The 17310-nt window shown below is 51.5% G+C and overlaps 1 protein-coding gene across 1 annotated transcript; it reads left to right on the forward strand.

Annotated features, from left to right (window-relative positions):
* Positions 1 to 16184: 16184 nt before the first annotated feature.
* On the forward strand, positions 16185 to 16919 carry LOC125532944. Its single transcript, XM_048696790.1, has 4 exons — positions 16185 to 16274; positions 16358 to 16531; positions 16613 to 16842; positions 16916 to 16919. The coding sequence occupies exons 1-4, from the start codon at positions 16269 to 16271 to the stop codon at positions 16917 to 16919; spliced, it is 414 nt and encodes a 137-aa protein (XP_048552747.1). The 5' UTR covers positions 16185 to 16268.
* The last annotated feature ends 391 nt before the right edge of the window (positions 16920 to 17310 follow it).

The raw sequence follows: 17310 nt of genomic DNA on the forward strand, positions 1-17310 counted from the left end.
ATAGGTTATGATAGAACAGAGATCTTTTTTTCCCGATTGTGCATTGCAGTTCATGCATAATTTTTTTGAGGGAATTTAAAACTTCTCCCTTGAAAACAGTAAGTCTAGCCAAGTGCGGGTAATTGGGATGACCTTTGTTCTTTTTTCCACATTTGGGTCATGGTGCAATTATTCTTATGACACAATGACTTGATTGTATAGAGTTATTTGAATTGGAATTCAAACAAAGAAAACTGAATAATCAAGAAGGAATACAATCAACATTGAATTCAATGTTACAAAGTCGTATTTGTAAAGTCATACAAGGGGGAGGTTCATAAATTACAAAATCAAAATGCCAACAGGAAAATGAATATAATTGGATAATAAATAAAATTTATTGATAATGAGGAAATGTACCAGTATATGTTACAACTTATAAGTGAGTCCAAAGACCTACCTCAAGCCATCTTCTTCTCTTCATTTTAACTCACTTTTGGATTAGAGCCTGCATAACAATCATAAAGATAAAAGAATTAGGTTAAGGTTTAGAATGTATGCATCTCTAACCAGAGATGCAATATTCATATTTGAGGTTAACCTTGACGAAAGCTGAAATTCGCCTGATTCTGAAGACAGAGCCCGACAATTATGACCCATTCAAGCCAACAATAGACATAACTAAAGCCAACCACGAATGGCAACCGAGACAACCAGTATTCCAACTATAGCATAAAATCCACAACCAAACCAGCCAAACCTCACTTAAGTCAACAATAGTCTTTCTCTGTAAGTTTAGATTAAACCTCATTAAGTCAAATCCCACAGTTAAATTAAGTATTGGTTAAGCTTTCAGATTAAATTAAGTCCACCCAACCGTTTTCCAATATGCTAATGATCTGACCCACATGTCTATGTTAAGAAATTTCCTATTCAAGGAAATCCTCAAGAGGATAAGCATACACAAGACCAGCCAAAGGCAAGCATTTCACATGAAATAAACCTACCAAGTATAAGACCAAGCCATCAACCCTATTCCAGCCGAAGGGGGGTGTATGTGTATGTCACCTTAAGAGGTCATCCAGCTGTTTAGAACGATAAGCATAAAGGAGAGAATGAAAGGTATAATTCTAGCATAAATCGGCACATTAAATCCCACGCTGCCAAACCACGCATCTTACTCATTTGTGCAAAATCTGAATGAACAAACATATGTATCATCCATATACGCATCGATCAACAGTATAAATAGCACAGATCAGCAACAGTAGAGAGTCACAACACCACTGGTGTCATACACCAACAGAGAATAACCACTAGACTGAGCCAAGAAGCTAGAGCATGCGTTAAGGCGTACCACAAGTCACAAGACGCAAAGAAGTTTCAGAAGCCCTTAAACTAAGAAAACGTAGGATATGGGAGTTGACCAAATAGGATCTGTTCTTATCAGATTTAGAGAGGAGGGAAAATTTCTAAAACAATGTAAGGACTGGCAGCATCTGTTCTTACCAGATTGAGGTTATTTTAACATGGTCCCTCTTACCTCCATTTTTCACAGGTAAGAAGGTAATATAGGTTCCGCGGAAGCCCATGCAAGGTACTCCCACAAGAACAAATGGGTATTCAGTAGAGGCATTCTTTATGCTTCAATGATGATTACATATATTTTGTTGATATATATTGTCTACAGTATTTCTGGGGCAGCAACCTTTCCTGCTGTAAGACCGAATTTCTCGTGTGGCAAATTAGACAACCGTGAACCCATGAATATAACAGCACAATTTTATGTAGAGAGAAATGTGTAATTATGCATACAACTTGCAGCCAGTTTTTACACAAAAGACAATTAATTTTCCCCTGCCTAAACGGAATCAGGGTTTGAACAACAAAAACAACCATAGCATGGCTATCAAAAATAGAGACAGGCTCTTCCATCACCCGTCAAACTCACACCACTATCCCATCATCCATCCAACTTGAAAACCAAACACAAGACAAACAGCAAACTGAATTTCCATGCTTGAGACTTATGCTTCCTCATTGCCATGTCCATCTTCACTTGATTCTTCATCCACAATACCATCCACCGCTGAACAAAGAAACAATCATGGAAGAACAAGTCATTAGGCTGAGAAAGCATGCATCTTACGGTCTGATTACACATTCACTATTTTCATTTGTGCCACTAACTGAAATATATTTATGATATATTAATATCTATTCCCAAATCACAACTATATATATAAAAGGAAGTTAAGGTACGTACCTGGAGGATAGTAGAAGCTAACGTAGGGTAAGATGGTCCATTTGACATTCGGATCTTGATTCAGCCAGCTGGAGAGCATCTTCAAAGGTGATGTCAGTGACTTGAGATCAATTTCGTAGGTGCCTAGACTTGTGGTTGCAAAAATGATGTCAGTGCCCTCGATGGAGCCAACCAATTCTGGTGATATCTTGAAATCACCAGTGGGAAGAAGAGTCTCGAGGTCGATGTCTCTGCGTTCTGCCCACGACGCAACTCCATCGGGATCCACCTCTCTCCACCAGATGGAGAGCTCGAAATTGAACAGGTCAGCGAGCCCTAGCCGACCATCGTCCGATGCGATGAGGATAGGACTGTTGATGGCATCCTGCATCTCCTCCGACAGATGAATCTCTGACAGACAGGAGGTTCCCAAGTCGTACTTGAGAATACTGCAACCTTCAACATCCTTGCCCCGGAAAAGGAGGAAATAGAGCGCGTCTCCTGCGAGTACACTAGGCATGGAGAAATGGATTTCATCCTCAAACGTACCAACATCGGTGACGGCCGAAGAGCTCCAACTACCCGTCTCCGATGAGTACACGCACGCCGTAGCGATCTCCTCTTCGTGGTGAAGGAAGACGAAAACGACGCGGAATGGACCCGATTGGCAGTCACCGTGGCGGCAGTTGTCCGCAGCACAGAGCACCGAGGCAGACCAGCTTCCCGTTCCCAACTTCTCGAGGCTGCCAAGCAATGTTTCGCTGCCCGTCATGGGGTCCCAGACGACCAGCAATGGGATATTCTCATCCTCATCGATGTACCGAAGGAGGACGCGGCCGTGGCGACAATCTTCCACGGAATAGTGGTGCCGGGGGTCGAGATCGGGCGCGACGAAATCCGTCGTAGGGATGAACTCGGCGCAGGGTTCCGGCCAGATGTGGAAGAAGCCAAGCATGGGAGGTGTTCGGTGGAAATCACCGTAGCGGCGACGGAAGCCGTCGCCGGCGAGGAGGTCGCGCCATGGCTTACAGACGAGGGAGGAGCGGAGGAGATTACCTGACTCGTCCTTAGGGAGGCGGATGAGTATCTCCTCCACGAGCTCCTCAATCTCGCCCAGCTCCCGCACAAGCTCCGCCGCCATCGTCGGGGTGTGCCTGCGGGCTGCGGCGGCGGAATGGATTTTGGAGGATTTTTTGGTGTTAGGGTTTCGAGTTGGGGAGGACCAAGAGGAGTGAGGAAAAGTTCTGGAGGCGCGTCTCACGAGATCTGTCCGCTGACAGTTTTTTAGGTTTCTGTTTCACACTCCAGTCCTTTAACTGTAACATATTTACCGACTTGTGCAATTCAGCGGTCCAATGTTATCTCGGACAGACCCATCTCTGCTATGGTTAAAAAAAGTTCATCCTCTAGCTAGTCCCTGTATTTTATTTCATGTAGCGTAGGCCAACTTCAACACTAAACCTCAAACGGTCACGAATTGTATTCGTTTTTTTCCATTTAAGGCCGAAAACAAAAAGACAAACAGTGTCGTACAGGCGGACAAGGCCGGAGTACCCAGCGCGAATACCCATCTCAAGTTTCAACTTGACAGCATCAACTTTTTGAAAAGAACGAAGAAAAATGCAGTGCTCCGGCTGCAGCTCGAAAGAAACGCCGCCGCCGCCCTCACCTGCAGCTGCAGCCCCGAGCTCAACTCGCTCGCGCCTGCAGCAGTGGTCCGCCGAGCACCCGCGCGCGACGTGGGCACGCTCAGGGCACCCGCCGCCGACGCGCTCACGGCACCCGCAGCCGACGCGCTCGCCTGCAGCAGCCACACGCTCCTCCGACTCCCGCCCTCGGCTAGGCCGGCGTGTCCTGCCCGCTTGCGCTTACCCGCGCGCAAGTGTGCGGCGTCGCCGCTCGCCATCCAGCAGTCGCGCCTTCCCCGTGTCCCGCCCTCGGCCGCGCTGGCGCGCCCTGCCCTCTTGGGCTCACCCGCGAACGTCGTGCTTGCGCGACAGCTGGTCAGCTGCACCCCGCACCCGCGTCCGTCATCGATGCGCTCACCGAGCACCCGCGTCCGTTGCTAACGTGCTCGCCGCCGGCTCGCCCTGCAACATCGGCGCCCTTGGCTGCACAGACACGCGCTCGCCTGGACCTGCATGTGGCCCATGCCGCCTCGCTACCTCGCCCGCGCTGCGTCAGCGCCCCCCCCCCACACACACCGCTGCCTGCGTGCGCTAGCCCGGCCCCACCTGCGCGCCGCGCCCGCACCGGCCGCGTTCTCCCCGCCTGCCCTCGCCCATCGAGCTGCGCGCCGGAGTGGCTGGCTGGCCAGTGTTGTACCATGGTGGGAAAAGGAGGAGAGAGAAGGATGGGTGGGTGGATGGGTGGGGGTGGGCCCCTCTGTTTTAATGACAGGCAGGCCAAGGTCACATGCAAACCGGATGTGGGCGGACGAGCGAGTTGCTGGAGCGTCTGCAGTCTGTTTGTTTCAGATGCAAAAGCCGGCCTAGGTTTGCTCCGAGAATGGGGTCTTCCGTTCTGTCATGTCTTTTGTCCATGCACTACCGGAACAGGGCTTTAAGCCGACAGCCAAATGTATGCCGACGGCCACCGTCGGCCTAATCCGAGCTATGCCGACAGCTAGATCCTGGCCGTCGGCGTACAATGGCCGTCGGGCTATCCCCGTCTACGCCGACAGCAGCCGTCGGCTTATCCCAGACTACGCCTACAGCTGCCGTCGGCATATATAGGCCGTCAGCATAGATGTGGGCCCGCCGACAACACTCATCACGGCTGGCTAACGACGTCAAATCTATGCCGACGGCCGTGACAGGTGGCCGTCGGCATAGATACGGGTGACACGTCACCGATCCAGAGCGCACCGACCAGCACCTATGCCGACGGCAGCCGTCGGCATAGCTGACACGTCATCGATCCACGGCGCTGTCCATCTGCCCTGGCCGCATCTATGCCGACGGCATAGTTTTTTTTCTTCTTTTTTTTCTATATAGTATTATTATTATTATTAAGCATACAGTATGTGTTAATAAGCATACATATAGATTGTGTTAATAAGCATACATATAGTATGTGTTAATAAGCATATAGTAAGCATACATATAGTTTTTTTTCTTTTTCTTCACTGTTTTCTTTATTATTATTATTTAACTAACTTATATACAGTATGTGTTAATAAGCATACATACATTATTTTTCGGTTCTGTACAGAGCGGTGTGACCCCCCTCACGAACGGTGCCGTCGCCAGCCGGCAACTGGAATGGGGAACAGCCGCATCGGGTCTATACGAAGGGGACTTTGCTCCAAGTGTTCATATATATCGGATGACCTACCACAACCGGATGGTGTTATGCCATGTCCGAAGAGGCGGCACGCATCTCCGGGGTGTGGCCCCGTCACGGACGGCGCCGCCGCCGGCACCTGGAGGAGGGGAACGGACGCGTCGGGTCTACATGGAGTGGATGTATCTGTGGGTTTGGCCCGGATGTTGCTCCCGGGTGTCTCTTTGGGCGGACCTGACACAACCGGGTGGAGAGGTCCACTGGTCAAAGCCCGTCCGTGCAAAGTCAAAGGGCTAGATCCCGTGGTCAAACGCTACAGGGTTAGCCGGGACGGGGGCCCTGGGGGGTAGCAATGCCACCGGAGCATCGTACCGGGCCCTCATACATGTGGGGTGGTGTTGTGGCATGTCGGAAGAGGCGACACACGTCTCCGGGGTGTGGCCCCCCGTCACGGACGACGCTGACGCCGGCACCTGGAGGGGGAAACGGACGCGTCGGGTCTACACGGAGAGGATCTTGCTGTGGATCTGGCCCGGATGTTGCTCCCCGGTGTCCCCTTGGGCCGACCTGACACAACCGGGTGGAGAGGTCCACTGATCAAAGCCCGTCCGTGGGAAGTCAAAGGGCTAGATCTCGTGGTCAACCGCTCCAGGGTTAGGCGGGACGGGGGCCCTGGGGGGTAGCAATGCCACCGGAGCGTGTCCGCGCGTCTGCATGCCCCCTCACGAACGGCGCCGCCGCCGGCACCTAGAGGGGGGAAACGGGCGCGTCGGGTCTACATGGAGGGGATCTTGCTGTGGGTCTGGCCCGGTTGTTGCTCCAAAGTGTTCCTATGGGCTGACCTAACACAACCGGGTGGGAAGGTCCGCTGGTCAAAGCCCGTCCGTGCAAAGTCAAAGGGCTAGATCCCGTGGTCCAACGCTACAGGGTTAGGCGGGAAAGGGGCCTGGGGGGTAGCAATGCCACCGAAGCATCGCACCGGGCCCTCATACATGCAGGGTGGTGTGGTGAAATGTCCGAAGAGGTGGCACGCGTCTCCGGGGCATGGCCCCCCTCACGGACGGCGCCGCCGCCGGCACCTGGAAGGGGGAAACGGACGCGTCGGGTCTACACGGAGGGGATCTTGTTGTGGGTCTGGCCCGGATGTTGCTCCCGGGTGTCTCTATGGGCGGACCTGACACAACCGGGTGGAGAGGTCCACCGTTCAAAGCCCGTCCGTGCAAAGTCAAAGGGCTAGATCCCGTGGTCAAACGCTACAGGGTTAGCCGGGACGGGGGCCCTGCGGGGTAGCAATGCCACCGGAGCGTCGTACCAGGCCCTCATACATGCGGGGTGGTGTTGTGGCATGTAGGAAGAGGCGGCACACGTCTCCGGGGTGTGGCCCCCGTCACGGACGGCGCCGACGCCGGCACCTGGAGGGGGAAACGGACGCGTCGGGTCTACAAGGAGAGGATCTTGCTGTGGATCTGGCCCGGATGTTGCTCCCCGGTGTCCCTTTGGGCCGACCTGACACAACCGGGTGGAGAGGTCCACTGATCAAAGCCCGTCCGTGGGAAGTCAAAGGGCTAGATCTCGTGGTCAACCGCTCCAGGCTTAGGCGGGACGGGGGCCCTGGGGGGTAGCAATGCCACCGGAGCATCGTACCGCGCCTCATACATGTGGGGTGGTGTTGTGGCATGTCCGAAGAGGCCGCACGCGTCTCCGGTGCGTGGCCCCCTCACGGATGGCGCCGCCGCCGGCACCTGGAGGGGGGAAACTACCGCATCGGGTCTACACGGAGTGGATTTAGCTGTGGATTTGGCCCAGATGTTGCTCCCCGGTGTTCCTCTGGGCTGACCCGACACAACCGGGTGGAGAGGTCCACTGGTCAAAGCCCATCCGTGCAAAGTCAAAGGGCTAGATCCCGTGGTCAAACGCTACAGGGTTAGCCGGGACGTGGGCCCTGGGGGGTAGCAATGCCACCGGAGCGTCGTACCGGGCCCTCATCCATGCGGGGTGGTGTTGTGGCATGTCGGAAGAGGCGGCACACGTCTCCGGGGTGTGGCCCCCGTCACGGACGGCGCCGACGCCGGCACCTGGAGGGGGAAACGGACGTGTCGGGTCTACAAGGAGAGGATCTTGCTGTGGATCTGGCCCGGATGTTGCTCCCCAGTGTCCCTTTGGGCCGGCCTGACACAACCGGGTGGAGAGGTCCACTGATCAAAGCCCGTCCGTGGGAAGTCAAAGGGCTAGATCTCGTGGTCAACCGCTCCAGGCTTAGGCGGGACGGGGGCCCTGGGGGGTAGCAATGCCACCGGAGCATCGTACCGCGCCTCATACATGTGGGGTGGTGTTGTGGCATGTCCGAAGAGGCCGCACGCGTCTCCGGTGCGTGGCCCCCTCACGGACGGCGCCGCTGCCGGCACCTGGAGGGGGGAAACTACCGCATCGGGTCTACACGGAGTGGATTTAGCTGTGGGTTTGGCCCAGATGTTGCTCCCTGGTGTCCCTCTGGGCTGACCCGACACAACCGGGTGGAGAGGTCCACTGATCAAAGCCCGTCCGTGGGAAGTCAAAGGGCTAGATCTCGTGGTCAACCGCTCCAGGGTTAGGCGGGACGGGGGCCCTGGGGGGTAGCAATGCCACCGGAGCATCGTACCGCGCCTCATACATGTGGGGTGGTGTTGTGGCATGTCCGAAGAGGCCGCACGCGTCTCCGGTGCGTGGCCCCCTCACGGACGGCGCCGCCGCCGGCACCTGGAGGGGGGAAACTACCGCATCGGGTCTACACGGAGTGGATTTAGCTATGGGTTTGGCCCAGATGTTGCTCCCCGGTGTCCCTCTGGGCTGACCCGACACAACCGGGTGGAGAGGTCCACTGGTCAAAGCCCATCCGTGCAAAGTCAAAGGGCTAGATCCCGTGGTAAAACGCTACAGGGTTAGGCGGGACGGGGGCCCTGGGGGGTAGCAATGCCACCGAAGCGTGTCCGGGGTGTGCCCCCCTCACGGACGGCGCCGCCGCCGGCACCTGGAGGGGGGAAACGGGCGCGTCGGGTCTACATGGAGGGGATCTTGCTGTGGGTCCGGCCCGGTTGTTACTCCAAAGTGTTCCTATGGGCTGACCTAACACAACCAGGTTGGAAGGTCCGCTGGTCAAAGCCCGTCCGTGCAAAGTCAAAGGGCTAGATCCCGTGGTCAAACGCTACAGGGTTAGGCGGGAGGGGGCCCTGGGGGGGTAGCAATGCCACCGGAGCATCGCACCGAGCCCTCATACATGCGGGGTGGTGTGGTGAAATGTCCGAAGAGGCGACACGCGTCTCCGGGGTGTGCCCCCCTCACGGACGGCGCCGCCGCCGGCACCTGGAGGGGGGAAACGGAAGCGCCGGGTCTACACGGAGGGGATCTTGCTGTGGGCCTGGCCCGGTTGTTGCTCCAAAGTGTTCCTATGGGCTGACCTAACACAACCGGGCGGGGAGGTTCGCTGGTCAAAGCCCGTTCGTGCAAAGTCAAAGGGCTAGATCCCGTGGTCAAACGCTGCAGGGTTAGGCGGGACGGGGGACCTGGGGGGTAGCAATGCCACCGGAGCGTCGCACCGGGCCCTCATACATGCGGGGTGGTGTGGTGGCATGTCCGAAGAGGCGGCACGCGTCTCCGGGGCGTGCCCCCCCCTCACGGACGGCGATGACACGTTAGTAGATGGATCAGGCACTCGCATAGTTACCGGATCAGGTACTCGGTAACGGTACCCCTCAGTCAGTTGCTCTCCTATGTATCACCTTTCACGAGACCATAGAAAATATTTATATCATAAAGAAATGTTGCCCCCCTCAATTTATTTCGAAATATTTTAACACAATGTACATTTTTTGTTAGTACAATTTAGCAAATAATTATATCATAAAGAAATGTTGCTGACCATAGAAAAAATCTGGTTCAGAAAAAAATATACGTGATATTTTAGAAAATTGTTGTACAATATAAAAAAAGGATCATGTAATTAAAAATAATGTTTCAAACCATTAAAGAAAATGTATGGTACATTTTAAATAATGTTCATGCATGTAAAAAATATGTATACCATGTATCATTTTTAATATAATTATATACCATGTATCATTCAAAAAAATTCAAGAACGTATATTTGAAAAAAAAAGAAATATACCTATGCATATGGCTTAGCCGTCGGCATACATGCCACGTGGCATGATTAATATATGCCGACGGCTAAGCCGTCGGCATAGGTCGCCTTATCCATACCCGGGCGCGCCCCGTCCAGTCGTTTCCCAACCCCAGCTCGCCCCCGACCCCGATCCGCCGCCGCCGCATTCGGCCCCGCCGCCTGCCGCCGCCCACTCCACCCCTGCCTCCCCCATCGCTGTCTCCACCCGCCGTCGCCCCTGCCATCCCCGCCGCCGTCTCCACCTGCCGTCTCCCGGCCGTCCCCGCCGTCTCCACCCCTGCCTCCCCCGTCGTCGTCTCCACCCGCTGTCGCCCCGGCCTCCCCCGACCGCGCTGCGCCGCCCCGGCCTCCCCCGACCCCAACACCGCCCCGGCCTCCCCCTGACCGCGCGCCGGCCGCGGCTCCTGCAGGCCCGCACGCCCGGCCCTCCCGTCCCCGGCCGCCCCGCCTCGGCCCTCCACCGCCGCCCCCTGCTCGCCGCTGCCCCGGCCACCCCTGCCTCACCGTCCCCTGCCGCCCCTGCCTCACCGTCCGCGGCCGCCCCGGTGAGCTTTTTTTTTCATTTTTTTGCATTTTTTTACTGCTTGTTATGTGATAGATGCATGTTGTATGGATGAATGGATGGATTAATGTATATTGGTTAGTTATAGCTTTGGTTAACTTAGTGATGTTGTCAAATGTTTTCAAATTTGAAGAACGAAATTGGTATATTTGAGATGTTGTCAAATAGCTATAGTTTCATTTTGTGATGTTGACAAAATTGGTATCTGATGAGTAGTTATTTTATCATGATGATCTTGCTAAAAAATTGAAGAACAAAATTTGACACTTGATGAAAATTAGGATTTGAAGTATCATGATGATCTAAAACCTTGACTAGATGTCATTAGCAATATGATTTTTTTTCATAGTTTGAAGTGTCAATGCTTTATGTGATGTGGTGCCGTCAAATTTTTTGACTCGGTAAAATTTACAGGCTTTGTGGTATTCATCTCCTTGGAGCCTTCGTCGTCTGGGTTTGGTCCGTGATCCTGCCGCTGCTCGACTACTTCCTCTACAGCGGAGGGTGAGCTACGAATCCACCTTCACCTCCTAGCCTCTTTTAACTAGATTAAATTTTCACATCAAGTCGCGTAACCTAGGTCTCCCGTCCGAAAGGGTTGCATCGATAAATATGCATTCAATTGCATATTTATCACCGCAGCTCTTTCGGATTGTCCAGCGCTTTCCACGGACAGCCCGAGGATGTGTAGATTGGGTACGTTGTTCATGCTCTACACCGTTCCGAGACAGGATTTCGGCGGTGCCTCCCTGTTGTTCTCCGGATGCACATTCTCTCGGCATTTTGCCGAGACGTGTATTTGGAGAACAGCGGGGAGGTGCTGCCGAAATTTTGTCTCGGAATGGGGTAGAGCATGGACAACGTACTCAATCTACACATTCTCGGGTGGGATTAGGACCCATCTTTACCTATTAGAGATGTAGGTGGATTAAATGTCATTTCTCGTCAACCTTGTAAAAAATAAAATATTGATGTGAGTAATTTAAATGAATCCTTAATTTTGTTGTGTGGCTTCCAATAAAGCAGAGATGGCAGATAATCAGTGGATGTATAGTGGGTTTTTCCGTCGCAATCAAGTAACAACAGAGTGGGTCGAGAAAACTGATGTGTTTTTGAAAGAGATATTCCGTAGTCCAATGACGATGGTGCCAGAATGCCCGTGTGCCAGATGTAAGAGGCGTATCCGCAGAGATAAGAGTGAGATGACTAAGCACCTTCGCACGCATGGATTTATGCCCAACTTTAATATGCCGATAAACTTTGCCCAGCGGGACCGTGGTAGAGAGGATGTGATACGACAACGCGTCGCTGGTTATGAGGACGATGGGGTTAGAGACATGCTAGATGATGTCTTTGCTGCACAGCCGACACCTCCGTCACATTCAGCGAATGAACCGGAGGAGCCGGAGGAAACCGCAAAGGCCTTCCTGGAAATCTTGGCCTCGTCAAAGAAACCTCTCTATGAGGGTGCCAAGCTGTCTGTGCTGGATGCCATCTCGCAACTGATGGCAGTCAAGGCTGAGTACGGCTGTAGCCGAGGTTGCTTCGAAGCATTTCTGGGAGTATGGGCTAACAGCCTGCCTGAGGGCCATGAACTGCCGAAAACCATGTACGGTACGAAGAAAATCATGAAGGCGCTCTCGATGGACTATGAGAAAATACATGTTTGTCCAAAGAATTGCCTTTTGTTTAGGAATGAGTATGCGGATGACAAGTACTGTAGGAAGTGCGGTTCCTCTCGGTATATTGAGGTGGTCGATAAGCATGGTCAGAAGCAGCAGCTAAAAATCCCTGTGAAGGTTCTTCGGTATCTTGATTTTATAAAAAGACTGCAGTGCCTTTTCATCACCGAGGAGTCTGCCAAAATGATGAAGTGGCACAAGGAAGGGAAAAGGTACAATCCAAAAAAAATTGTACATCCATCAAGAGGTGAAGCTTGGAAGTCATTCGATATAGAGTACCCGGAGGAAGCAGCCGAGGCTGGGAATGTCAGAATTGCTATAACAGGTGATGGGTTCAATCCATATGGTATGTCGTCTAATCCATACAGCTGTTGGCCCGTATTTGTTATTCCGCTGAATCTCCCTCCCGACGCCATAATGCAACGCAAGACCATGTTCCTGTCGCTTATAATTCCGGGGCCTGAATATTCGGGGAAGAATTTGAGTGTGTTTATGCAGCCGTTGGTGGATGATTTGCACCATTCTTGGTACTTCCCGAGGTTGACATACTACCGACATCTGCAGAAAAATTTCTTGATGAAAGTTTGGCTACAATATTGCATGCATGACTTTCCCGGTTATGCCTTGTTCTGCGGATGGTGTACAAGTGGAAAGATGCCTTGCCCAGTGTGCATGCAGGCCTTGATTTTCATTTGGCTGAAGAAGGGTGGCAAGTATGTTGCATTTGACCTGCATCGACAGTTCCTCCCTCCAGACCATCCTGATAGGGAAGACAAGAAGAACTTCACAAAAGGCAAAGTTGTCCATGAAGTAAACGAGATTCCAACGTTTTCTGGTGCGGATGTGCTTGCTCAGCTGAAAGCTCTTAAGCCTGCCGGTGAGGGGAAAGGCAAAGGCAAAGCCACAGGCGAAGATGAGGGCGAGGGCAAAGGAAAAAAGTAAAGGGAAATTTTTTGAAGGATATGGTGAGACGCACAACTGGACTCACATTACCCCCTTCACGCAGCTTCCCTATTTTAAGGACCTCAAACTTCCATACAACATAGACGTGATGCACACCGAAAAGAATGTCGCAGAGTCCCTTTTTCACACGATCCTCAACATTCCTGATAAGACAAAGGATAATGTTAATGCTAGAGTTGATCAACAGAATATTTGCGATAGACCACGTCTACACATGCAGCCTCCCACAGGCAGTCGAAAATCTTGGTTCAAGCCAGATGCTGACTTCGTACTTAAAAAGGATCATAAGATGGAGACATTCAAGTGGCTGAAACACGTCGTGAAGTTCACTGATGGTTATGCGTCGAATATAAGTAAGGGGGTCAATCTTTCAACGGGCAGAGTGACCGGGCTCAAGAGTCATGACTATCATGTATGGATTGAGCGGATTATGCCGGTGATGGTTCGGGGCTATGTTCCCGAGCGTGTCTGGCGTGTGCTTGCGGAGTTAAGCCATTTCTTCCGCACGCTTTGTGCTAAAGAAGTATGTCCTGAGAAGATAAAAGAAATGCATAAGAAGGCGCCGGAGTTGATATGCAAGCTAGAGAAGATCTTCCCGCCAGGCTTCTTTACTCCGATGACACATCTCCTTTTGCACCTCCCGAACGAGGTATTGTTGGGGGGACCTGTGCAGAATCGTTGGCAGTACGGCCCTGAGAGACAGAACAAGCATCTGAGACAGAAATGTGGAAACAAAGCTAAGATTGAAGCTTCCATAGCTGAGGCAGTTATCCTAGAGGAGGTGGCAGACCTCAGGACAGCCTACTATCCGGACCATGTTCCCACGTTGCACAATAAGGTGTCTCGATACAATACAGAAGAACCCAAGTATAAACCCAAGTTGCCTCTATTCATCGGGCAAGGTAGTAGGGCTGGATGCTCGAAATCTTATCTCATGCCACGAGATGAGTGGGAGGATGTCATGTTCTATATCTTGCACAACATCAAGGAAGTTGAGGATGAGTGGATGAGGTAATACCTTTGCACCATTCTTTTAGTCAATTCGTTATGTTCACTTTGCCTAGTTCTTATACCGCTTTTCTTATTGTAGTCGATTCGTTGAAGAAGAATGGACGGGAATGCTGCCTCCTTCTGAAGCGGAGGCACTTGCTCTTCTCCGAAAGGGTGCTGATTGAAGGAAAAATTTCGTTGTGTGGTTCATCGACAAAGTAATTTTTCACACTTTCAATTAAACTCATGCACCCTATAATTTCAATTAAACTCATGCACCCTATAATTTCAATTAAACTCATGCACCCTATAATTTCAATTAAACTCATGCACCCTATAATTTCAATTAAACTTGTAGGGAAATGATCCGACCGAATCAATGGATGAAGAATTGAGATGGGTTTCCATGGGTTTTGATCCTGTCGTCATGACATGCGAAAAGTATGATGTGAATGGGTATCGCTTCCATACAGAGGAGCACCAGAACAGTCGGCCTGATCCCAAAACCATAAATACCGGAGTCTTCACTGAAGGAGATAATGAAGTAGATTACTACGGAAGGGTAGGAAAAATATACGAGCTTACATTCAAACGTGGTCGCGAACACCTAAGTCTCACTGTGTTCAAATGCCGATGGTTCGACCCCAAAAAGGGTCTGAGACATACGCCTTCTGTTGGTTTAGTTGAAGTTAAACCATCAACCGTCTACGCCGGAGCTGATCTCTTTATCGCCGCTACCCAGGCCACACAAGTATATTATCTGCCTTACCCATGCCAGAAAGAGTACCTAAAGGGTTGGGAAGTTGTGTTCAAGGTGTCTCCGCATGGTAAGCTACCGGACCTGAACGATGATGATTACTACAACATAAACCCCATGACATACGAGGGAGTGTTCTATCAAGAGGAACATGATGACGTGGTCCGAAACAACGAGGATGATGACTTGGGTTATGTTGACCTGGACCCAAACGACGACGACGCACGGATTAATGGTGAGGCAGTTGTGAATCAAAGAGACATAGTTATGCTTGAAAAGTTAAATGAAGACGCCGACGATGAGGAAGAGCCTCCACCTCCGTCAGACAACGAAGAAGATATGCGTGATAGTGATGATGAGACCGGTCCACAAATAGATTACAATAGTGATGATTCATATGGGTTCTAGAAAATGTAAGTTCTTTTAATGATCATTACAATAGTATGCTTAATGTGCTCTTCTGGTATTAATGTTTTTCCTGTATGCTTGTTTAATTGATATCCTTACTAATTGTTTATTCTCTTCTCAATGCAGGTTTAATAATCATGGGCAAGTCCAGCGGCGCTAGTTTCCTCAGTAAATTTAAAGGACTTACTCGGAGTGGAGGAGCCCACAAGGTTCCCTCCCGACTACGCGAGGATGACACCTCACAGGGAGGTGGAGGGGTCGGGGGAGGAGACCCTAGAGGAGGAGGCGGTAGGGGGAGAGCCCCTAGAGGAGGAGGAGGTGGGGGGAGAGGCAACCGGGGCAAAAAACTCCGGGCCGTGTCTGAAATAGGAGGGTCTTCTTCGATGCCCTCCTATACAGAGGCACCTTCTGAGTCTGAGGAGGAGGAGTATGTTCCCGATGGCGAGGAGGAGGAGGCCGAGGAGGAGGGTGAGGAGGAGGAGGCCGAGGAGGAGGGTGAGGAGGAGGCCGAGGAGGGTGGAGGGGAGGTTGATCCCGCGTTGTGGGGTGACTTGCCACCAGGTTCTTCGCAGGGGTGGCTGCGTGGTAATGCCAGACTACCTACACCACCTTCTATCGAGGAGCACAAGTGGCTCATTGAACCTGTGGGGACAGAGTAAGTGCCTCTCAATCATATTTTCAACACATGACAACATTTTCTTATTGTACACATGGCAATCATTTGATTCTTTTGCAGAAACTGGATCCTTTACGGAAAGGGCCATAAACCGAATGGCCTTATCACTGTCCTGTTGAAGGAGTTTTGGCCTGGCCTATTCTGCCCGCGGCCAGACAGGGACCCGCAGCAGCGGGTTTTGGCCACGAGCTGGGCCCACTACGAGGCTTGCAGCAACGCGGAGTACGGGACGACCGCTAAGGCCGTGATCACCAAATTTTGGGTAAGTTCTCTTTTGAATCACTTGTCTTCAGTTTCGTTCATAGTTTATCATTGAATCACTCAACTCATGCCTTGTTTGCTTCTGGTTTTTGCATGATTGCAGCAACTCTATAGAGTTCGTGACGAGCACAAGGCCAGAGCCGACGTGGTCTTGCTTGCGGCTGCGAAGAAGAAAGCTTGTCAGTTGCAGTACGAGGTGCGCTGGGTTGCCGTCTCGCAGTACTACCACTACTACCTGCACCAAAAGATGCCCAAAACTCAAGCGCAGAAGCTATGACTTACCTTGAGCAAGGAGCAGTTCATGATGGTAACTATTACTAACTTTTCATTGTTTCAAGCAGTCAACTATATGTTTCGTGCTCACATGTCATGCTTCCAAAATTTGCATAGGTTGTTCCTCGTTGGTGCTATGGAAGGCATGACGGATGGGCGAGTTTGGTGGATAGGTGGCTCGGCGCCGATGCAGAGTTTGCTGCCAAGAGCATCAAGGCCCGGGCTAACCGTGGAGACGACGGGACACACGGCCAAGGAAACAGGAACCACTGGGGCTTCAAGGCCATGAAGGTATATCTATGTGCATGATGCATTTTTGTTCTTCTTTACGTCATGTTCTTATGTATGGCTGACTTCTATTTGACGTTGTAGGAGGACAAGTTGAAGAGGCCGCTCTCAGACATGGAGTCGTGGAAGCTGGCCCGCGAGCAGAGTCATCGCAAGGAGGGCGAGAGCCAGTACTACGGCAAGACCGAGGAGCACCTGGGGTCTTACATTCATCACTATCAGGAGTTGCATCCGGATGTTCCTTTTGCTGAGGTCGCCCAGTCTCAGATCGACGACACGGCGGTGGTGGCCATCCAGGGGAAGAAGAATGGCCGGTATCCGTGTTTCGATGGATTGATCACTCCTTTGATCTCGTACACACGGCTTCGGGCTAGCAACCCGAGCCAGTTAGAGAGTACGGGGCATTCACAGACTCCCTTAGCCCGCCAGCATGCTGTAAGTACTTCCTCTTTATCTTTTTCTATCTTGCATTCTTAGTTTATTTTCACCATTGCTCACTTAGAAACAACCTAAATTATGTAGGCATATAAGGAGTTTGTCGAGCATAGGAATCTCGAGGTGCGGGAGTACTTGAAACGAGTGAAGGCAAACGATGATTACAACCGTCAGATGATGACGGTTAGTTTTGCCCTCTTAAAACCAACCTAAATTTTTGCACTTTCATTTCTTCTGATCTTCTAGTTTGCTTGTTTAACTAACATTCAGGCTATGTTGGCGTCTTGGACTAATCGCACGGATCCACCACAAACGGGACCCCCACCACCACCTGCGGGAGAACCCCC

This window comes from Triticum urartu, chromosome 1 (genome assembly GCF_003073215.2).
Source record: "Triticum urartu cultivar G1812 chromosome 1, Tu2.1, whole genome shotgun sequence".
Lineage (NCBI taxonomy): Eukaryota > Viridiplantae > Streptophyta > Magnoliopsida > Poales > Poaceae > Triticum > Triticum urartu.